This window comes from Danio rerio, chromosome 8, assembly GCF_049306965.1.
Source record: "Danio rerio strain Tuebingen ecotype United States chromosome 8, GRCz12tu, whole genome shotgun sequence".
Lineage (NCBI taxonomy): Eukaryota > Metazoa > Chordata > Actinopteri > Cypriniformes > Danionidae > Danio > Danio rerio.
In genome coordinates this window covers 19,450,804-19,475,433 of record NC_133183.1, presented here as the reverse complement: position 1 = coordinate 19,475,433, position 24,630 = coordinate 19,450,804, and the positions used below count along the sequence as shown (strand labels likewise).

The 24,630-nt window shown below is 35.9% G+C and overlaps 1 protein-coding gene across 5 annotated transcripts in view; it reads left to right on the top strand.

Moving 5' to 3' along the window:
• prkcz (protein kinase C, zeta) overlaps positions 1–24,630 on the top strand; it is a 223,514-nt gene that overhangs the window by 156,538 nt on the left and 42,346 nt on the right. For all 5 annotated transcript variants that reach the window (XM_068222964.2, XM_068222961.2, XM_068222963.2 and 2 more), the window contains 7 exon segments: positions 3,426–3,522; positions 5,411–5,469; positions 6,148–6,336; positions 17,335–17,432; positions 20,295–20,381; positions 23,879–24,014; positions 24,122–24,209. In XM_068222964.2, the coding sequence (XP_068079065.1) occupies positions 3,426–3,522; positions 5,411–5,469; positions 6,148–6,336; positions 17,335–17,432; positions 20,295–20,381; positions 23,879–24,014; positions 24,122–24,209 (754 nt within the window).

The window sequence follows — 24,630 nt, the reverse complement described above, 5'->3', positions numbered from 1 at the left end:
TATAGTGTGTGTGTGAATGAGTGTTTGGGTGTATGGGTGTTTCCCAGTACTGGGTTGCGGCTGTAAGAGCATCCACTGTGTAAAACATATGCCTGAATAGTTGGTAGTTCATTCCGCTGTGACCCCTGATTAATAAATGGACTAAGCCAAAGGAAAATGAATGATTGAATGAAATAAAAATTACAAAACTGAACTTACGCTTTAAACTACAATAGTTGCTTAGTATTAAAATGTTACTAAAATTAAATTGCCAGCTGTATTGTTTTATTATTAGATCAAGGAAATTTGAAAGCATTTAGAAAATTTATTTTAACTTATAAAATATTTTGTGTTACACTTTAGTTTAAGTATTGATTGATGTTATAAACTACTGGCTTATTACCTACCTATTATTAAGACATTAGCTGTTCATTAGTAGTACTTAAGTATGATTTTATTCTGCATCTCTAATCTTACTCAAAATCTAAACCTAACTTTTACCTTATTGACTGTCAGGGCTCGACATTAACAACAACCTGCCAAACGCAGGTACTGTAGATTTCAGCTGTGGCGGGTTAGACAGTCACTTCAACCACTTTGGCTGGTTGAAGATCATTTTTAAATAGTAGATTTCTTAAAAAGCAGGGTTCAACAATAAGGATTGCCCAATGAGGGGTCTGCGTAAGAGATTATAATAACAATAATAACTGTGTTCGCGTGAGTAAAAGAAAGCAGTTGAATACCGAATGAGAGAATGATCACGAACATAGTCTGACACAGATAATCCTGAAGCACTGACGAGGAGTTCAGTGTCAAGGCTGATTTCAGGTGATGTGATGCACGCGAGTGTTTAAATGTTTTAAAAAAGAAACGATTCCTTGCGTGAAGCATCCATACCTGAAAACAAAACTGGTGCGATTGGTTCTCCTTCAAATAGACTGAACAAAAAGTGACGCTCGTGCACCCACAGTCCTGCTGCTTTCAAGAGATCCAGATTTTGTAACCCTTTAGCCAGCACCCCGACACGGACGCACTGGGGCGCTGTTTTTCCACATGTTAATGTTCATGAATAGATGAAAAGAGAAACAACCCAACTTTTTTTTACAGAAATCTCATTTTGCATGCTGTCTTAATCAAATTTGAATTATAAACTCATGAGTCACATGGCTTTCAAGTTATATTTTTTCTAGGACATTACATTAATGTTTTCCTGTGTTTGTATATGGAAAAACAAATAATGAACACAATAAAAAAACATTGTCATGACTTGACAATGTATAACTTTTTATATTTTTGAGCATGTGACTTTTCCTTTTACCACAGTAAAGATCAAAGTGTCTTCTTTCCAATGATACCCATTTTGTGTTTGTAGCTTACTGGAGTCAAAAACTGTTACTATTTAAATTTAGGTATCTGTAAATCCTCAAAAGTGAGTGTTGGCTAACAGTCTTTTTGTAAGCAATAGGTTGCTTTCGCTTTAACCTTTCACGTGATCATCCTTTTACATTCACATTCAAAGGTATGTTTTTCACTTGCTTTCTTTTGAGAGAAAAATTTAAACGAATGAGGAGGCATGTGGAAAAAACACAAAGTTGAGTCAAATTTTATGCATAAAAAATATATAGGTCAGTTGGCATTTCTGCGTGGAGTTTGCATGTTCTCCCTCTATTGGCATAGGTTTCCTCCAGGTGCTCTGGTTTCCCCCACAGTCCAAAGGCATGTGGTATAGGTGAATTGAGTAAGCTAAAATGGCCATAGTGTATATGTGTGAATGAGAGTGTATGGGTGTTTCCTAGTAATGGGTTGCTGCTGGAAGGGCATCTGCTGGGTAAAACATATGCTGGATACAATGGCGTTTCATTCCTCTGTGGTGACTCCTGATTAATAAAGGGACTAAGCCGAAAAGAAAATGAATGAATGAATGAATGTACAACAAAATTGTGGCTAGTGAAAATGTCGAGTGACTAGTAATGTTGGAAAAACTACTAGCCACAGTGGCTGGGGATCCAAAAATTTTAATGTCAAGCCCTGCTAACTGTTAGTAAACAGCTAATTAGTAGTTTAATAAGCTAGTAGTGTTAGTTAATGGCTTGTTAATAGTGTGAATCGTGACCTAAACTAAAGTGTTACAGTATTTTGTGGTAAATTTTATGCAACATGATCGAATCTACTTTAGTTTTCATCTGTTTTAATTTGATGAAATGCAAACACAAATTTTAATACATATTTTTTCCAATTAGTTACAGTATGTAAGTATACACTGTAAAACTCAAAAAGTTAAGGTAATTCAAGCAGTTTGAGGAAACCAATTGCTACAAACCATTTGAGTTCAAAAACTAATCCTAATGAGTACTGTGAACTTACTCCATTTGAGTAAACGAAGCAATTTGAGCACAGAAAAACCCAATCTAAGAGTTCACACTTAGCTGATAATCAAAGCGTATTTGGCATGCTGTCCCGGGATAGAGCCCTGAGCCTGTAATATCCTCGAGCCCGGGGCTCCTTCACGTTAGAAGGGCGAGAGGGAAGTTCAAGCTCAGGTAGGTCTCGAGAACTCCCCTGTCGCCGTGAGAAGTGTACTTTAGTTGATTGGCTATGGTTTATGTTTTTGGACGGTGGGAGGAAACCGTAGAACCTGGGGGAAACCTAAGCGAACACGGGGAGAACATGCAAACTCCGCACAGAAACATCAACCGGCCTGATAGGTTAGACCAGAGGTGTTCTTGCTGTGAGGCAACAGTGCTAGCCACTGGGCCACCGTGTCGCCCTGTCAGAAAAGGGGGAGAATGTAGGGGTGGAAAGGAGGGGGAGCTTCAAGACGAAGATAACTGGAGTGAAAAACTCTCATTATTTCTAATGCTTCCGTAATCATCTAATAGGACATATTACGGAGCTAATAAGGAGCCAGCCATGTTGATCATAAACACGTGATTCTCTCGAAATTATTTTATGAATAAACCACACTAAATGAAGACAACTCAAACCAGCTGAGTACTGTAAAACCCAATAAGTTAAGGCAACTCAAAGCATTTGAGGAAACCGATTGCTACAAACCGTTTTAGTTTTAAAAAAAAAACTAATCAAAATGAGTACTGTAAACTTACTCCATTTAAGTTGAAGTAATAAAGTATTTAATCAACTCATTACCTTCGACACTGAGTTCAAATCTCTTTTCAAATGAGTAGAATTAACTTTCAGTCAATTTTAAATAAACTACAATTATTTAATTTGATAAAGTTGACTGTTGGGTTTTATCAGTAAATTCATCGAAGATATGAAAAAATAAAAAATAATAATAAAAAGCACCTTTCATAAAGAAAGTAAATAAGGTTGATTTGGATTCACATTAGGGTAGCTGATATTGTGATTTAAAGAGAAAAAGATCCTGTAAAGCACATCTGCTGTGTCTTCATCATCATTATCATCATCTGTGTTGTTTTGCGCAGGATCCAGTCATGCCATCACAGGAGCCGCTGGTAGACGATGATAAAAGTGGAGAAGAAGTGGAGCTTCCCCCTGAGGACCCAGAGGACACAGACGCAAGTAGGTCTCCATCTCGCCTCTGTGTGCGTGTTTAGTGCTGTTTCTGTGAGTATCGGGGTCAGTGTGTCCTCTATCTGCCACTGAGGGCTCTGCTGACTGTAAGAGACTGGAGGTGATCAGCTGGGAGGAATTCACTTTCACACGCTTGAGAGAAACAGAGAGACCTGTGTGTGTGTCTGTCTGACAGAGTGGTGTGTGGCTCCCCCTGCTGGAGGCAGTGCTTCAATCATTTACAAGCTTTTAGAAATTCATAAATAAGATGGAAATTCATAATAATAATAATAACAACAACAACACCAAAAACAACAATAATAATAGTAATAATAATAATACTACTACTAATAATAATAATTATTATTATTGTTATTATTATTATTATTATTATTATTATTATTATTATTATTATTACTGTTGTTGTTATTATTATTATTATTATTATTATTATTATTATTATTATTGTTGTTGTTGTTGTTATTATTATTATAATTGTTATTATTATTATTATTATTATTATTGATGTAGTTGTTATTTTATTTTTGAAATGCTTTCTTCTATCTAAAATAGAAAATAAAATAATACATTTACTACCTCACAGCAAAAAGGTCGCTTTTTCGAGCCCCAGCTGGGTCAGTTGAAATTTCTGTGTGGGGTTTGCATGTTCTCCCCATGCAGGCGTGGGTTTCCTCCGAGTGCTAGGGTTTCCTCCACTGTCCAAAGACATGCAGTATAGGTGAATTGGATAAGCTAAACTGCTGTAGTGTATGAGTGTGAATGCAAGAGTGTATGGGTGTTTCCCAGTGTTGGATTGCTGCTGGAAGTGCATCCGCTGCGTAAAACACCTGATGGATAATTTGGTAGTTCATTCCGCTGTGGCGACCCCTGATTAATAAAGGGACTAAGACGAAAAGGAGATGAATGAATGAATGAATGATGATGATTATTATTATTATTAATGTAATAATACTATTATTGCTGATTATTAATAATTATTTTGACTAATTAATATAATACTTAATTTATTAAACAAATAAATGTTGCATCTGTCATCTGCATCTCCACAAATATATATTATTATTAATAAGTTATTGTTATTATCAAATTATTATACATATTATATTATTTTATATATAATAAGTATAATATGATATTATTGTTATTATTTAATGTTCACATACTTTCTCTTTACTTTGCTAAAAATACCCATATTAAATGTGTAATAATAATAATAATAATAATAATAATATAATACTAATAATATAATAATATATATATTCAAATAATGAATAAAACTAATTGATTATTTTACTGTTGTATTGAAATACTTAAACTATTTTATATTCTAATAAGCTTGGGACAAACAATAACAGAAAATAATATTGATTATTATTATTATGCATATAAAATGTAATATTAGTGTTATTTTTTAAATGCTCAAATAGTTTCTCTTTACTTTGCTATAGATTTACATATTACATTTATAATAATAATAATAAGAATATAAATATAAATAAATAAATACTATTTCCTAAAATGTAATAAAATATTTTCAAATTATTAATAAAATAAATAGATTACTTTACTGTTGTATTAAAATGCTTTATCTATTTTATTTCCTAATAAGCTCAGGACTAATAATAATAGTAAATGATACTGATTAATATTCTTCTCTTTCTCAGGCTCAGTTAAATCTGTTTTATTGGAATGAACATTTTCAGCTTTGCTACAGAAATACAATTGTGTACAACAACAATGCATAAATATTTAGATTTAAATAACTTTTAAGAGAAGAATAACATGAACAACATAAAAGAAAAAAAAATCAAGTAAAGTTTAAATAAATTAATAAATTAATTGATTAAATAAAGTTTTCTCCTTCTCTGTCTTTCAGTTCCAGTCCCTTTCTTAGCACACAACCGAAAGGTGGAGAAAGCTGAAGATGATTCAGAGGTGAGATTAATAAACACTCAGAAACATGCTCACATTCTCGATAACACATAGTCCACACACACATCCTTACTCTGCTGTTTGAGAGCAGGAATAAATGTACATGTATACAGTTGAAGTCACAATTATAAGCCCTTCTATGATTTATTTTATTATTATATTTTTTTTCTCCCAAAATATTTCTCATATGATGATTAACAGAGGAAGGAATTTCCACAGTATTTCTTATAATATTTTTTCTTCTGGAGAAAGTCTTGTTTGTTTTATTTCGGCTAGAATAAAAACAGTTGATTTTTTTTAAAGCATTTTAGGGTCAATTTTAGTAGCCCACTTAAGCAATATATTTTTTTCGATAGTCTACAGAACAAACTAATATTATACAACGACTTGCCTAATTACTCTAACTTGCCTTATTAACCTAGGTAAGCCTTTCAATGTCACTTTCAGCTGAATTCTAGTATCTTGAAAAATATCTTGTAAAATATTATATTAAATATTATTGTCATCATGGCAAAGATTAACAAAATCTCTGATATTAGAAATGAGTTATTAAAACTATGATGTTTACAAAAATCTTTCTGTCGTTAAACAGAAATTGGGGAAAACAATATACAGAGGGCTAATAATTCAGGAGGGTTAATAATTCAGACTTTAATATGTATGTGTGTCGTTACCTTACAGGACCTGAAGGCAGTGGTGGATGGTATCGAGGGCATTCAGATCTCTCAGTGTCTCGGTTTGGGGGATTTCGACCTGATTCGAGTCATTGGCAGAGGCAGTTACGCAAAAGTGCTGCTCGTCCGGCTCAAGAAGAACGAGCAGATTTACGCCATGAAGGTGGTGAAGAAAGAGCTGGTTCATGATGATGAGGTAAAACACTGTCACAAACACAGCGGCTGCGCTTTATACCTTTAAGTGCCCTTTTTTCTGTTTGTCAATTGCAAAAATGAGATTGTAAATATTTGTAGTATAAGCAGGGATAGTTCATCAAAAAATGTAAATTCTGTTGTTGTTTCTTTCTTCCTTTTTTTGAAGAATATTGGAAACTATTGACTTTTCCTGCTCTGGATGTCAGGTTTTCAACATTCTTTGAAATACCTTCTTTTTTTCTTTAACAGAAGAAATAATCTCATAAAAACAAGTTTGAGTCAAAAGTGAGTACATTTTTACTAACAGTGAAAATGCAGAAAGTTCTTAATAGTGTGTGCATAATTACCACAGAGTAATCTCTCCTTTCAAGTGAATTTTACCAATACTACTCTCAGGTTTGTATATAATCTTAATTAAAGGGATATTGCATCCAAAAATGAAAATTAACTCACTAAAGTGGTTCCATATGAGTTTTTTCTTCTGCTGAATGCAAAAATAAAAAGAATTTTGGGAACCTGAAAAAAATACAATGGAAGCCAATGATTACATGTTTCCAACATTCTTTAAAATATCTTCTTTTATGTTCAACGGAATTTTTTTTTTTAAACCGGTTAGAAAATTGTCGAAGGTGAGTAAACAATCACTGAAATGTCTTTTTAGGTGAATTATCCCTTTAGGAGAACATTTTAAGAGCTTTCGGCCACTTCAAATACTGAGTGATCTTTTTATTTTTGTTCCTTTTTAAAATCTGTGGTAAATGATCTGTTGTTGTTCTCATAATGCTATTAAACTCACACAAAATGATATTCAAGCTCAAACTTTTTTAAAATTATGCAAAGACTTATTTTTCTGTCCATTTTAGGCCATGGTAATACAACATTTAGCCTGTGAAAGAAAGTCAGGAATTTTTATATTTGGCTAAAAGTGGAAACCTAGACATTCATCGGAATGTGCATAATTTAGCATGTTTTCTTGATAAATATTTGTAAAATAAGATGAAAATAACATACTCAAACCAAAAAATTATTAAATGTCCACAAGAAGGGTTCAGTACTATAGAAATCGTCAAATTAAGGCAAAAGCATATTACCTACTGGAACCTTGTTGAATCTTACAGAACATTTAACACTAGTTATTAATGATTATACGCTAAATGAATTGAAGGTAATATTGTTTATGGGTCTTGGAATTTGTCCAATGTTTAAAGGAAAAAATGTGATATTGAATACTGAAAAAAGAATATTGACATCATAATTCTGCACATGTTGTAAGTACAGTTGTATTGGCGAGCAGTAGGTGGTGCTGTGGGACTGTGCTTAATTTCTATCACGTAATCCTCCCTCTATCACTCGCTTCACTTGTTGTTCACCTTCAGGTTTCTTAACCAGAACATTTGTATTAAACATAAAAAAACCTTAGTCTTACATTTTGTAAAATGGTTTGCTTGTGCCTAACGTTATTTGAAGCTTATGATCATTTATAATAAGGTTTTCCTGAACATGGTTGGAAACAAAAATAAGCCATTGGAAAAAGAGAAGAAAAGATACTAGAAGACAATAAGCAATTGGGAATGATAGCTAATTGATAAATGGAGTTTAAAGTGGAGTATAGTGGTTGTTTTCTAGGAGCATTTTTAAAATTGCCACAGAAGTTCAGATTACTCACTTTGTTTGTCACAAAATAATTACATGCGTCAGTCGCCTTTAAAACAGCCTTCTTGCGCCCACATTCAAACTGTCAGAGTTAAAATATAGCTTTTTTTATGTATTTGTATATATATTTAGGTTCTTGATAATGAACATTTCATGAAATAATTGGCAAATTAAACAAACTAAAATATTTTATGTTGATGCGTTTTTGTTTGATTGATTTTATTGAGTAATTTATTAATTTATTGTTTAAAAGTTTGAGTTCAGCAAAATGCATTTAATTGTTGTAATTTTAATTGTTATTCAGCGAGCATTTAATTGATAAAGTGTTACAGTACAGACATGATTACTATTTGTAAACATACTTTTCAGTTTGTTACAACCAAATACAGTTGAATTCAAAATTATTAGCCACCCTTTGATTTTTTTTTCTTTTTTAAATATTTCCCTAATGATGTTTAACAGAGCATGGAAATTTCCACAGTATATTTGATAATATTTTTCTTCTGGAGAAAGTCTTATTTGTTTTATTTCAACTAGAATAAAAGCAGTTTTTTAATTTTTTAAAAGCCATTTTAGGGACAAAATTATTAGCCCCTTTAAGCTATATTTTATTTCGATAGTCTACAGAACAAACTATCATTATACAATAACTTGCCCAATTATCCTAACCTGCCTAGTTAACCTACTTAACCTAGTTAAGCCTTTATATATATAGCTTTTTAGGTTATTGCTAATTAATTTTACATAGAAAAACATTAGAATTTCTATCTTATATATCAAAATAAAAATTTTATGTACTAGTTATTGTAATTTTCAAAAGTTAAATTTGATCAAATTATTTATTTATTGTTTAAGAGTTTGAGGTCAGCAAAATGCATTTTTAAGATAAATTAATATTTAATAATAATAATAATAATAAAAGTAATAATAATAATAATAATAATAATAATAAATATATAATAATACTAATAATAATAATAATAATAATAATAATAATAATAATAATTAGCAAAAATCAATTTTTTCTCAAATGAAAAAAACATTGTTTCCAACATTGAAAATAATTAAAAATGTTTCTTGAGCACCAAATTATCATAATAGAAAGATTTCTGTAACATGAAGAATGGTAAATGTCCTCACAGCATATGAGGATGCTATATTAACATATTAAAACACATTTTAAAAGTTGATAGTAATTTATATTGAGTTGCCTTACTTACGAAGTACTTGCATTTAAGTTATCTGCTGTTATTATTAATCTGTAATTGTTTTCTTTAATGACACTGCAGAAACTGCTTTTCTTACATAGATTTTGCTTATTGAGAAAATGCTTCTTGAGTTAAAAAAATTTGGATATTTAGATGAGAAACAATACAACAAAATCATAGTATTTATTTTTTGCACTGTACATTTATAATTACACCATTGACCCATCCTTAAACCTTAACCCATTGTTAAATCTGTCCTTGAACTTGCCTGTATCCCACCTGTTGTGCAGTAAAATATGAAAACAGTTAGTTCATTATACTTTTGTTTGATATCTAGTAGTTAAAGCCACTTCATATACAGCAGGACCAAATGAATTGTGATCCATAAATCCATCCATCTTTGCCAAAGCATAAAACATTTACCAATATATCCTCACTTTTGAAAGCAAGTGCATTTATTCATATCCCGAGTAAAGCTTTTGAATGCAATACGATTTGAACGTGTGCTAAAATCACTCGTATAGCCCATTATTGTAGTATCTATTGTTTGTCAAATAAAAGAGAAGCCGGGTTTCAGTGCACTACAGCATTAGTCATATCTCTTTCTTTCTCTCTCTGTAAATGAAACCTGATATGTGTGAATAGGCGTCAAATAGAAAGACAAACTCAACTCTACGCCTATTCATCACAAATTCAACTTTGTACAGTCAAAGCTATTGTGTCTTTGTAAAACTTGGCTCGCTAAGGAACTGTCATGAATGAAGTTCAGGAGGAGCAGAGGTCCTTCCAGAAACACACAGACATGCATTTGACCTCGCAATAGATACAAACAATGAAATCGTTTCTTGGAACGTTGGCGATTCTTCAAGGAATGGGCCGTTTTTCTGTTATATTAAATTGTGTGTGTGTGTGTGTGTGTGTGTGTGTGTTTTGCAAGTGTATGTTGAGCAGTCAAGGAGGTTTGATGAGTCTGAAACCTTAAAGGGGTAATTCAAGCTGAAACGAGATTTTGCTGTTAATTTACTCATTATCAGGCCATCTAAGATTTTTGTTATTTATTTGGTAGTACATTGAAGAACATTTTCTTGGAAATTTATGGAATACAAGTCAACAACAACTGACACATTAAGAGGAAAAAAAGTTTCAGTGTATTAACTTGAATATTATTCACAACATTATTTCCTCTGATTATTATTTTCCCATATATGTATTTGTGGTATTAAATTTTGTAAGTGTAGGTCTTTAAAAATGTTTTAAAAAGTGTAGTACACAACACACACAATTAATAACACGTTTTTTGATATATAAAATACATTAAAACACTTTTTGAATAACAGCAATTGACATCAAATGAGCTAAGAGACAAACATGAATCTGAACATATTCAATACATACTGTTAAAGTGGTTAAAAATTAAACATGCTGAATAACTTTAAAGAAATGCTGACAAGACACAATACCAAAAATATGCACTGCTTTTAATATATTCATGTCGATTTAAGTGTAAAAGAAGTCATTTTGTTTTCTAAAATAAATTAAATAAATCAAAATACAAAAACTCGACAAGATTTCTATTTAGTTTACCTTCTTGTTTTAAAATACCTCAAAGTAATGAAAATTTTAAAGAAATAAATAATAAATGTAAAGGAATTAATGTGATTTTAGATTTTTAATTTTGCTGTACTTTTGCCATTTTAAAAGTTTTATTATTTAAATATTTTAGAATAAACAATATTGTTTTTATAATAAGTAATATTATATTAAGTTTATAATACATTATAATAATATTTTTTGATAAATACTATTCATTTTTTTTTAATAAAGAAAATATACTGCATTAGAAACCAAGTATTCCATTAGGGGGAGGAGTGCGACACGGCCAGAAACAAATGAAGAAATGTAGGAAACTTTATATATACACAAAATCATCATCTGTTTCTCTTCATGTCTTTATGCTGAGACAGCTTTCCTGTAATCTGCTTTCCACTCAGCCAGGAAATTAAATTGTTCTGATTTTGGAAATCAGACCTTTTGTGTGTGTGTGTGTGTGTGTGTGTGTGTGTGTGTGTGTGTGTGTGTGTGTATGTGTGTGTGTGTGTGTGTGTGTGTGTGTGTGTGTGTGTGTGTGTGTGTGTGTGTGTGTGTGTGTGTGTGTGTGTGTGTGTGTGAGTGCGTGCGTGCGTGCGTGTGTGTGTGGGTCAAGTTTTGCCTACACCGTGAGGCCAAATGTCCCAAGAGGAATACGACTTAATAAACATGCTAATTAAAATCCCCCCAAAAAAGGTCAGGGGTGTCACGGTTGCAGGTTTGTGCGCTTTTCCGGAGTGTCTGTTTGATCACGTTGGTTTGTTTTTGTTCCCCTCGTGTATTTGTTTTGATCACGTGTGATGACGACACTCAGCTGGCCTGATGAGCTCGCCAGCTGAGGCTCATATTCAGGTCTATATATGAGCCACGTTTTCTGTGTGTCTTTGTCAGTTCGTTATGTGTGCTTATGGTGTGCTATTCTGTTTGTGTACGTAGGATCCGAGGACTATTTTCTGGACCCTGTTTTCCCGTCTGATTCCTGTCCGATCCCTCCTAGCACTAGCACCATTCCTTACTTGATTTTTGTTTTGACTTTGTCAATAAATATTATTTTTGTTAACTCGCACTTGGATCCCTCTGAACTTTCATTATACGTGACAGAACGAACTGACCTTCACCATGGATCCAGCGAGTGCATCACAGATTTCAGAGTTCCTCACAAACAGCAATGCCCGGATCGATCGCCAAGATGAAGCGTTGGCCACCACCGCACAGGCTATCCAGGCCCTGGTTGAGCAGGTTTCACTGCTGACGACGCAGGTTCAACAGCTGGGTTCTGGAGCAGCTCAAGCGGCTCCTGCACCAGCCCCGGAGGTGGTACCTGCGCCAGTTATTGCTAACGCTAGCCGCGCTGCTGAGCCTCGCCTTCCTCCTCCGACCTGTTATGCTGGAGAGCCGCACTTGTGTCGGTCCTTCCTGGCCAAATGCTCCCTGTACATCACCCTGCAGCCATCCTTGTTTTCATCTGAGCAGTCCAAGGTGGCGTTCGTAATCACCCTCTTGTCTGGAAGAGCAGCCCAATGGGGTACCACAGCTTGGGAGAAAAAGCTTCCGTGTTGTTCATCCTTCGATCTTTTCTCCAAAGAACTCAAGAAGGTCTTTGATAGGGCCGCCTCAGGGAGAGAGGCCGCCCGAGTCCTTGCTGAGCTCCGCCAGGGGAATCGGAGCGTGGCGGACTATTCAATCGAGTTCCGCACGTTGGCTGCTGAAAGCGGTTGGAACGCGGAGGCTCAATGGGACATGTTTCTACATGGGCTTTCGGATCGGCTCCAGGATGAGATCTACTCTTTAGATCTGCCTAAGACGCTGGACGAATTAGTGGATCTGGCTATCCGGGTAGATTCCAGACTGCTCCGCCGTGAGAGTCGCTTGAGGCATGACAGATTTCCGGATCCTGTTCCTGAGCTTCCGGTCTCGGCGGTGGCGCCGGAGATGAGTAGCGCTGACCCGGAGCCCATGCAGCTGGGCAGATCCCGCTTATCCTTGCAGGAGAAGCGTCGTCGGAGAACTGAGGGTCTCTGCCTTTACTGCGGGGGGGCGGGGCATCGGGTGGCTTCCTGTCCCGTAAAAGACAACACCCATCAGTAGGTAAGAGGTTACTGATGGGTGAAATCAGTTTGGACAAATCCTCTGCGGCGGCCACATTACTACCTGTCACCATAACATGGGGTTCCGGAAGTCAGAACACCCACGCCCTTGTCGATTCCGGGGCGGAGGGAAATTTCATAGACTCCAGTTTTGCTTTCAGTTTTAAACTTCCGGTTATAGCTCTGGCACAACCCATTGCAGTACGCGCACTCAGCGGACTTTCCCTTCCCACTATCACTCACTCCACTAAACCCATAAAACTGATCACGTCTGGAAATCATGTTGAAAACATTTCATTTTTTTTAACAGACTGTTCCAACACACCGGTGGTTTTAGGTCATCCTTGGTTAATTCTCCATAAGCCTCATATTAACTGGGGTCTTAATACTATATTTTCGTGGAGTGAGAACTGTCATCAGTCTTGTCTTTCGTCTGCTCGTTCTGCTGTTTCTTGTTCTGTGTTTCAGGAGGAGCGCATGGACCTGTCAAACGTGCCCAGTGAGTACCTCGACCTGAAGAGAGTGTTCAGTAAGTCTCGAGCTGCTTCTCTGCCTCCTCACCGTCCCTATGACTGTGCTATAGATTTATTGCCAGGTACGTCTCCGCCCAAAGGCAAGTTATACTCTCTTTCTATTCCTGAGAGGGAGGCCATGGAGAAATATATTTCTGATTCTCTAGCGGCCAAGATCATACGGCCCTCTTCTTCACCGGCGGGGGCGGGGTTCTTTTTCGTGAAAAAGAAGGATGGGTCTCTTAGACCCTGCATTGACTATCGAGGGCTGAACAGCATCACGGTGAAGAATACGTATCCTTTGCCGCTGATGTCTTCAGCGTTCGAGCGTCTGCAGGGGGCTTCGTTTTTCACGAAATTGGATCTCCGTAACGCATATCATTTGGTTCGCATGAAGCAGGGTCATGAGTGGAAAACCGCGTTTTTGACCCCCAGGGGGCATTTTGAATATTGTGTTCTTCCGTTCGGGCTTTCTAATGCTCCTGCGGTTTTCCAAGCACTCGTAAATGACGTGTTGCGAGACATGATAGATCAGTTTATTTATGTCTACCTGGATGACATTCTGATTTTTTCTCGTTCTCTCCAGGAACATGTGCAGCACGTCAGGCGAGTGCTTCAGCGGCTGCTAGAGAATGGGCTTTTTGTCAAGGCGGAGAAATGCGTGTTTCATGCACAGTCTGTTCCCTTTCTAGGACACATTGTGTCAGTCGAGGGGGTGCGCATGGATCCAGAGAAGGTTCAGGCTGTGGTAAATTGGCCAATTCCGGAGTCTCGTAAGGCCCTGCAGAGATTTCTGGGCTTCGCCAATTTTTACCGGCGTTTTATTCGCAATTTCAGCCAGCTCGCCGCCCCTCTGACTTCCTTGACCTCCTCCAAGACTCCCTTCAGGTGGTCGAGCGCAGCACAGGCTGCATTCTCCAATCTAAAGAGCCGCTTTGTTTCAGCTCCCATTTTAGTGACACCTGATCCCTCCCGGCAGTTTGTGGTGGAGGTTGACGCGTCAGAGGTGGGGGTGGGCGCTATCCTGTCCCAGCGCGCCGCCTCGGATGACAGAATTCATCCGTGCGCGTTTTTCTCTCATCGATTATCTCCCGCAGAACGAAACTACGACATTGGTAATAGGGAGTTGTTGGCTGTCAAACTCGCTTTGGAGGAGTGGCGTCATTGGTTGGAGGGTTCGGGGGTTCCCTTTATCGTTTGGACCGATCATAAGAATCTCGAATACATCAGGTCCGCCAAACGACTCAGCTCCAGGCAGGCTCGGTGGGCATTATTTTTCGGACGTTTCGACTTTACCATCTCTTATCGACCGGGTTCCAAAAACATCAAGCCCGACGCGTTATCCCGTCTTTTTGATTCTTCCGAGCGCAATACGTCTCTTGAGCCCATCGTTCCCCAGAGGATTTGTATTTCTGCAGTGACATGGGAGATCGAGAGCAGGGTCCGCACAGCCCTGGACGGGGTAACGCCCCCGGTCGGATGCCCACCTAGTCGATTGTTTGTGCCGGAGGGGATTCGGTCTGACGTCATTCGATGGGGACATTCCTCCAAAGTGGCTTGTCATCCAGGGGTGAGTCGTACATTATTCTTAGTTAAACAGCGATTCTGGTGGCCAGCTATGGCACGGGACATACGCGAGTTTGTTTTGGCCTGTTCTGTTTGTGCTGTTTCTAAGACTTCTAATCGCCCTCCCGCTGGACTCCTTCAGCCGCTGTCAGTGCCTTCGAGACCCTGGTCGCACATTTCGCTAGATTTCGTCACCGGTCTCCCGCCATCTGGTGGCAATACGGCTGTTTTGACCGTTGTGGACCGGTTCTCGAAGGCTACTCATTTTATTCCTCTGCCCAAATTACCCTCAGCCAGAGAGACAGCGGATGCTGTCATTAATCACGTCTTTCGCATTCATGGCCTCCCGACGGATGTGGTTTCTGACAGGGGACCCCAGTTTGTCTCTAAATTTTGGAGAGAATTCTGTCATTTATTGGGAGCGACTGTAAGTCTTTCTTCTGGTTTTCATCCTCAGAGTAACGGACAAACCGAAAGGGCCAACCAAGATCTCGAGCGCATGTTACGTTGTTTGGTTTCCCAGAATCCCTCCTCTTGGAGTCAGCAGCTCCCATGGGTGGAGTACGCACACAATTCATTACCAGTGTCGGCTACGGGCCTTTCTCCGTTTCAGTGTAGCTTAGGTTACCAGCCACCAGCTTTTCCCAGTCTGGAATCCGAAGTCGCGGTTCCCTCCGCCCACGCCTTTGTCCAGAGGTGTCGACGCACTTGGAATAGGGCCAGACAGACCCTCCTCCAAGTGGGTGCGCGCACCAAGGCTAAAGCCGATCGCCACCGGTCGAAGCCTCCCGTTTACGTCGTCGGTCAAAAAGTGTGGCTTTCAACTAAGAATATTCCCTTGCGTTCCGTATGTAATAAACTTGCACCTAAATTTATTGGCCCATTCACTGTCATCAAGATCATTAGTCCGGTGGCAGTCCGCCTTAAACTTCCTCCAGCGTACAGGAGAATACATCCCGTGTTTCACGTTTCTAAATTAAAGCCCGTTTTTCATACGGCGATTAACCCGCCCACTCCGGTCCCCCCCCCGCCGCGTCTCGTAGATGGGGAGACCGTTTATTCGGTTAAGCGCATTCTGGACTCGAGACGGAGGGGGCGAGGATTTCAGTACTTGGTGGACTGGGAAGGTTACGGTGCGGAGGAGAGAACTTGGGTGCCTGCAAAGGACATATTGGATCACTCTCTTATCGATGATTACAATCGCCAGGTAAGCGCTTCTGGGAGCACCAGGAGGTGCTCTTGAGAGAGGGGTAATGTCACGGTTGCAGGTTTGTGCGCTTTTCCGGAGTGTCTGTTTGATCACGTTGGTTTGTTTTTGTTCCCCTCGTGTATTTGTTTTGATCACGTGTGATGACGACACTCAGCTGGCCTGATGAGCTCGCCAGCTGAGGCTCATATTCAGGTCTATATATGAGCCACGTTTTCTGTGTGTCTTTGTCAGTTCGTTATGTGTGCTTATGGTGTGCTATTCTGTTTGTGTACGTAGGATCCGAGGACTATTTTCTGGACCCTGTTTTCCCGTCTGATTCCTGTCCGATCCCTCCTAGCACTAGCACCATTCCTTACTTGATTTTTGTTTTGACTTTGTCAATAAATATTATTTTTGTTAACTCGCACTTGGATCCCTCTGAACTTTCATTATACGTGACAAGGGGGATAAGAAACACCATTAGCTCGGCTTAAAAACACTAGTCGCCAATGAAAACTTCCAGACATGAGAGAAAAGCAATCATAAAGTCTCTTATTTCACCCTTCCCTTCTCAAAAGACGCTCACTATCATTTTTCAGATCAAGTTGTTGGCTAACCGAGCTGATCATAAGTGTGTCACAAGTGTTGACAGAGCAAAAATACTTGACTTTATCAACACATCACCGCGTTGTGTCCTCACACCCGAACACATTCTCAATGCAGATGTTTTGTAACATCCTGTCTGGACGGTTTTGTGCAATTAAACTGTAAGCTTGCTTGTGAAACATGAGGAATTATTGATATTGTACACGATTATTGACTGTTTCTCTTTTCTCTGTTGTCTTTCCTTTCTGCACTGTACATGTCTTTTTAAAGAGGAAGAGAAAGGTGCTTTTTTATTTTAAACTTACTCTTAATTCTGAGATTTGACTCCCCAAAGTGACAGCATGCAATAGTGCCAAGTGTTTTCCGCTGTTAAACGATCAATAGATCAGGTTTTTCTCAGAAAACACAGGCTTGTTTTCTTCATTATCCTGCAATAGTCCCCCAGTAGAGGCGGTGAAACATCATGTCCTCTCCTCTAGTTCTTAGAAAACACTGAAACAGATTGTTGTCATGTTTTTTATGCAATTCATTATTCATGTTAAATCAAATGTCTCTCTCTTTCTCTATTTTTTTCTTTCTTTCCTGGTTTAGGACATCGATTGGGTCCAGACAGAAAAACATGTGTTTGAACAAGCATCGACCAATCCATTTTTAGTGGGACTTCACTCTTGCTTTCAGACAGAGAGCCGGTGAGAGGAGAGAATATTTTATTCTCTTTTAAAAGCACAGAAAAATAAGACTTGCACTTTTTTTATTAATTAATTTTTCATCACCAGAAGACAAGTATATATTTATATTCACAACTATAAAGGTCTGTTTGCAGGACGAGAACTATAATAATAGGGCTGCTCGATTCCCAAAATATTTGGAATCAATCCTGATTCCCATTCCTGGAATCGATGGACTGAGAATTGATTCCTCAATGTTGTTGTATTTTTTCAGATTCAAACCCCACCAGTAGAAAGTAAGCTGAAACAAAATCCCTTTCAAAGAAAGTTTGTTCACTCTGCGGCCATATTTGTAATGCCTCCAGGCAGTTCATCCAAACCCAAAGTTCTATCTAAATGATTAGGGCAAGGGTGTAAATTTGGGTTGAAAAGTGGAGAGCACACAAACTGTGGGAAAATGTTTTACAACTGTAATACAATTTATATACCATTTCCTGCAATTACCTAAATTTAGGGACAAAATCCAGGAATAAACGTAGTTAGGTAATTAGATCAAAGGTTTAACAAACTTAAATTTCAATCTAACCTGAAAATGAGAAAAGTAAAATCAAATAAACAATAACACTTTAGAGTAATGGTCCATTCTTTAATGTATTTAATGACATTAACTAATTAATCTTGTAAAGCATTTATTAATTATAGTTCAGTATTAACTAATGCGTTATTAAAACCCAAAGTTGTTTGTTAACATTAGTTAGTTAACTATGAGTTAACATGAACTAATGTTATTTAACTTAAATAACATTAACCAACGTTAACAAACTTAAATAAATATCATTATAGATGTGTTACTAAGTTTGTTAATGTTAGTTAATACATTAACTGATGGACCATTATTTTAAAGTGTTACTAAATAAACTTTATTTTAGCTGAATCACTATTTTGTAATACCATGTGCAGATTCAACAGCAGCAAACTTAATATGTTGGCTAATATATGGAAATCCTTAATTGTCCTTCATCAGGGTTTCTGCAGGTTAAAATATCTTAAATCTCATAATCCAAATTTTTGGCCTTAAAAAGTCTTAAATTTACTGAAGTATTGTGTTGTTGGTCTTAAGTCTTTTTTAAACAGGTCTTAATTTTCCTTTGTTTATGTATTGCTACCAAATCTGGCCAAAATACAATCACCAACCCTCATCGGTCACACTTTACAATAAGGTTTATTAGTTAATGTTAGTTAATGCATTTACTAACATGAACAATGAACAATACATTTATTGTTAGTTCATGTTAACTCACGGTGCATTAACTATTGTTAACAAGCACGTACTTGGATGTTACTAATGCATTAGTAAATGTTCAATTATTATTAATAAATGCTGTACAAGTGTTGTTTATGATTAGTTCATGTTAGTAAATGCATTAACTAACAAAGCTTATTGTAAAGTTTTACCCAATCATCTCAATAATACTTGAAAATGAAAAGGTCATTTTTAACTCCGTTTATCATATTAGTTTAATTATTTTTCATCACAGTAACATTTGTTCAAAGTTCTCCATGTATTTACTGCTGAAGACACCGACCTGGACAGATTGTTGTTCGTAGATTTAGTTTATTATAGTTTTTAAAACTTTTAAAACATTTGTTCATTTTTATTTTATTTTAAAGAAAGTTTGTGTTATGTTTATGTTCCAAATTCTTTCTAACAGAAAATACAATTAATCTGACTGAGCTAATATACTGAATGAACCAACTTTCATCTCTTTTTATATTTACATTGAAGTCATCTGTTACTGCTTGCCATTTCTTTGCTTGAATGATCATTTCAATTGCAATACCTCCTAACTAAGAGTTTCACTTACTTTCCAGTCGTTTTTTGATATTAATTGTAACTAAGCACAATTATTAATTAGTTATTTTAAACTGAACGGAGGAGTCGATTCCTCTTATGGAATGTATTTCGAACCTAGGAATCAAGGAATTGATTCTTTTTGGAATCGATTGCATATGATATTATAGCAGTTGTCTCAGTTTGAATACTTAAACAATAATCTGATAAAACTGACATTTTATGCACTGTCACAGATTTAATGCATTACATGAGGGACTTTCAGACCCAAAATAACGTCATAAAGTTTATAGAGTGAATAAGCACATTGTGTATAGTCCATCATTTGGACCATCATTTAGGTTTTTTTTTTTTAAGTGCATAAAAGGATCCTTTGAAAGTCATAAAATATGAAATTGTAACTGTGGCTACTGTTTACTGATCAGTCAATGGTGAGCTCATAACAGCACTATAACCACAGTGACAGATAATAATAGTAAATATCAAGAGTTTTTAGTGTGTCATTACAAGGATTGCATCTTTATTCTTGTTTCTGAGCAGTTTTGAGATAATCCTGCTGATTTCATCATTAGGAAAATGAAGCCAAAAACTCAGTTCGTTCTTGTCTACCAAAAGAGGAGTGTTCGGTTTTATTATGTTTAATTATATTGAATTAGTTAGAGTGAAATCATAATACACTGTGAAAATACTGAGTTCCACACAATTCCTTCATGTTGTCCCAACACAAATCGATTAAGTTAACCAAACTGTTTTAAAAAAATCTAAGTCGGTTGAAAATAAAGCAATTAAGCTCTCCCCCAAAAAACAGAAGAATTGTGTTTTTTTTTAGCTCATTTTAATAAGTAGTTTAAATAAGCAGAATTTTAAGAATTATCCACCACAGATGAAAGAAAAGACAAGAAAATTGAAGGGAATCAGAACTTGAGTAGTCAGTCTCTTTCTAGAGCAACAGTATATCTCTCATCCATCGAGATGAAACTAAAAAGAAAAACACAACAAAACTCTAATGATTGTCTCTGCTGTGTGTTCAGGCTCTTTCTAGTGATCGAGTATGTGAATGGAGGAGATCTCATGTTCCATATGCAGAGGCAGCGGAAGCTTCCAGAGGAACATGCCAGGTATGATACATTTATTTATTTAATTCAGGAATTGACCGATATGGACATTTTGTCTGATAGTGATAAGAAATAAATCTTTATATTTGCAAACCAATAACTGATATATATCGTCTGATAAATGTAATTAATAATATAGTCTTTTTAGCTTTACTACATAAAAATGCAATACAAAAATCATTACAGTTCATTAGATTTGAATCATTACATTACATTATAAATCTTTACATTTTATTAAGTGACAAGTCTTTATATTTGGAAACCAATGACTGATATATCATCTGAAAAATGTAATATTGATATAGATTTATTATACTAATAAAAAAACTGAAAAAATATACAAATGTATTAACTGATAAGCCTTTATATTTGGAAACCGGTAACAGATATTATTATATTGTCCGATAAAAAAAAAAATCATCCTGATTACAACCACAAAATGTAGACAAATACAGGACATACTTGCATATATACTTACTTATATATGCAAGTATTTACATGCTTGCATATATAAGGCCACTTATATATTGTAAATCACTAGTTACTTTTATTTATTTATTTTTTTACTTATTTGTTTTTTTTATTTTATAAGATCAATATAATAGGTAATTAAGACTAGTTAAACCTGATAAGTGTATGGACATAAATAGATGGAATCATAGGAATTCATAACTGTTGCTACTCAAAGTTAATAAGTGCACATAATCAAATTTAATCAACCATATAGTTTATTAGTATAGTTCAGATAGCAAAATGAATGGACACTAGTTTACGGTTGATGCAATCTTTAAAAAAAAATGTTTTTAGGGTCAATTGTGCATTTATTTGTTAAAAAACTATATTAAAAACAATATTATTAAGAAATAGAATAACTTTTTGAAACAAATTTTTTCAAATGTATTATTTTTGTTTAATTAATTCTACAAATATTCTTGTGAGGGGTCTGCAGTGTCACTTGATCTCTCAGAAGTGATAGAATTTAGCTGATTTGCTGCTTTTACATTATACAATAAATAAAAATAATTCAAAGGAGCAACATTTATTCATAACAGAAATATTTTTGAACATTATAAATGCTATAAACAATAATATTAAAACTTTTTCTTGTTTCGTTTGTGTTTGTTTCAATTGACTCTGCTTCTTGTCTTCGTAAAATGAAACTTTTAGAAACTTTTTTTCTCAGACTTCATAGATGGACTGAATATTTTCAGCACTCTTCAGTAGTTTTAAGCTCTAATTAAAGCTCATGCCATTCATCAAGCATCAAACTTCAAAAACATAGCTTTAATATCTTGAAATTGTCCGTCCCGATATTTAAAGCAAGCTGGCGGCCTGTGGTTTGAATGCAGCCCTCATACCCCTCTGTTAGGCTAATATAACTGTGCATATGAAGCAGGACGATGATCAGAGCGCCCCTGTACTGCCTCCTTTCACACGTCTGATAAACTGAGATCAAACACAGGCTAATTAGGTGAGTCAAGCGCACCTCGGCCGGCCCAATCAATATGCGTCCTGAGCATCACACATATGCAAATTCACATGCTAATTACGGCTAATGAGCCTAAATATTCATGAGCTGCTCCTAAAGGTCTCCTGAGCCCTTGCTGCGCACCGACATGAAGCAAACACTGCGATATGCACAATAATATAGCAGCATTTTTTTATGATGCTGTATAACAATAATTAACATTTTTGTAGTACTTTGACGTCTGGGTTTAGGATTGGGGTGGGAGTAGGCGTAAAAAAATAAAATTTATTGTGTAATTTAATCGATAACAAATAATACTCGGTACAACTACTGTTTTTACATTACTGTGACGGTTGTGTTAAGTCACAGGTGTCAAACTCAGTTCCGAAAGGGCCGCAGCTCTGCACAGTTTAGTTCCAACCCTAATTAAACACACCTGATCAAACTAATTGAGTCCTTCAGGCTTGTTTGAAACCTACAGGTAAGTGTGTTGGAGCAGGGTTGGAACTAAACTGTGCAGGGCTTCGGCCCTCCAGGAATTGAGTTTGACACCCCTGTGTTAAGGGTTGAGGTAGATGTTAATAAAATTCAATAAATGGGAAAGTTAATAAATAATAGAAATAATTCTCTTTAACTTCCGGCCACAAACGTATATAGCCACAACCACCAACCGGGGATAACCGAAAAAGGGCAAAGAGGAAGGGTGTGAGCGGAGCTACAGATGCCTGCTAGCATTTTGCTTAGACAGGCTTTCCTTTGGGAGAAAGGCTTAATACTTCATTACCTGTGACTTGTTTGTTTTCTGACCACATGCACATGGTTGTACACTATATTAATAAAGTGTTTAGTCTTTTTAAAAGCACTGCTGTAATACATTGAGCCACTAAACATTGTTCTTCTGATGTTTATCTACAGCAAGAAAACATGAATTTCTGCCAAATACTTCAAATATTTTCTGTGTTAGTAAATGCAAGGCTATTTAGGAAATCCAGGCATAATACTTTATGACAACGTTTCAGATGATTCTTCTATAGTCTACAGCCTATCAATCTGTCAGATTCTGGAGTGCAATCAAGTTCTAAATAATACATTTTCTTAAATAATACAAATACATTTTTACATAAAAGTATATGAGAATTTCACTCACCTGGCAAATGGAGGCTACTTGAATGGTTTGTAAGCACAATTAACTGCACAGTATGCCATATTATCTGATAATTGTAAGAAATAATTCCAAAAGGCAATTGACTGTGTAAAGCCACATAAAACAAAACAAAAATAGGATATAAATGCCAAGTTCAGTTGCTAATCAGCCGGAATCAGCTGAGGTGATGTGACAGTGATCAGCATGACCAGGCTGTCACTCAAGTGAAAACACCCTTAATTATGCACACTTAATATAAATAAAAAGGGATGAGTTATAAAGAATCACCCCGCTCAAAGTTGTCATGAAGTGTAATATTAGTTATATACACCAAAATAATTTTTTGTTCCAGGCTGTAAATACTTTTTTTTTCTGCTATAAAGTTGGCCATTTTAACATTGGGGTCAACAGAATGTGCTCTATTTTGGATCCAGGCCTAGTGGGATTTCGATGAATTGCAGTTTTAGTTATTCTGTAATAGCTTTATAAGGGAAAGCGGAATGTTGGCGCTTGAACACTAACAAAATCTGAACATTGTGTGAAGTCAGCTTCAAAATGTTTTTATACAATATTAAATCAAATATATACTACACAACAATAACAAAATCTGAACATTGTGTAAAGTCCGGTTCAATATATATATATTTTTAATATATTTTTTGACATTGATATTTGCAGGATTTTTTTTTGTTTGCAACCTCCTGCCTTAAAATAGAAAACAGTGATTCTAGATTATGATTTTAAAAAAAAATTTTATTGTATTTTTGACCAAATAAATGTATGCTTTGGTAAAAGCATAAAACATTTTATGTTTGTATGTGTATTTCTGTTTTGTTTTTTTGTTTTTTTTTGATGCCAAAGAAATGTTTTGTTTCCTGTTTCCTACAGATTTTATGCTGCTGAAATTTGCATCGCTCTTAATTTTCTGCATGAGAAGGGCATTATTTACCGGGATTTAAAACTGGACAATGTACTATTGGACCAGGATGGCCATATCAAACTTACAGACTATGGCATGTGCAAGGTGCAACTTTATGCTAATCACTTAGTTATACTTATAGTGATATTTGTACTTCTGACTGGATCAAAGCATGCTGTATATATATATATATATATTTATTATTTTAACAGGAGGGAATCAGACCAGGTGACACCACCAGCACATTCTGTGGGACGCCCAACTACATCGCCCCAGAGATCCTGAGGGGAGAGGATTATGGTAAGAGTGAATCGATTCAATGCAGTGTGAATGTAAGCTTTTTTTGTGACTTTGTCAAGACTTTGATTCATCTGCTTGCTATGGGAAAATGACTAGGAATTACAAACCAATACAAACCAATGTGTTTATGACTTTACATTAAAATAAAATAATAAGTAAATTCTAGTTGGCATACAGGCACCATAACAAGATTGTTTTTTATGACTAAAAGCACTGATAAAAGAGAACAAAAGTCTTTGTACATTTAATTTACAGTTTCACTCACTTGTACCTGAAAAATAAGATTAATAACACATCCTTGCTATCTGAACTGTATCAGAAAGTCAGTCACTATTTTATGTTATTTTATTTTATTTTATTTTATTTTATTTAAATACTTTTTGTTATTTAATTTACTCTAATTACTTCTTATGATTATTTA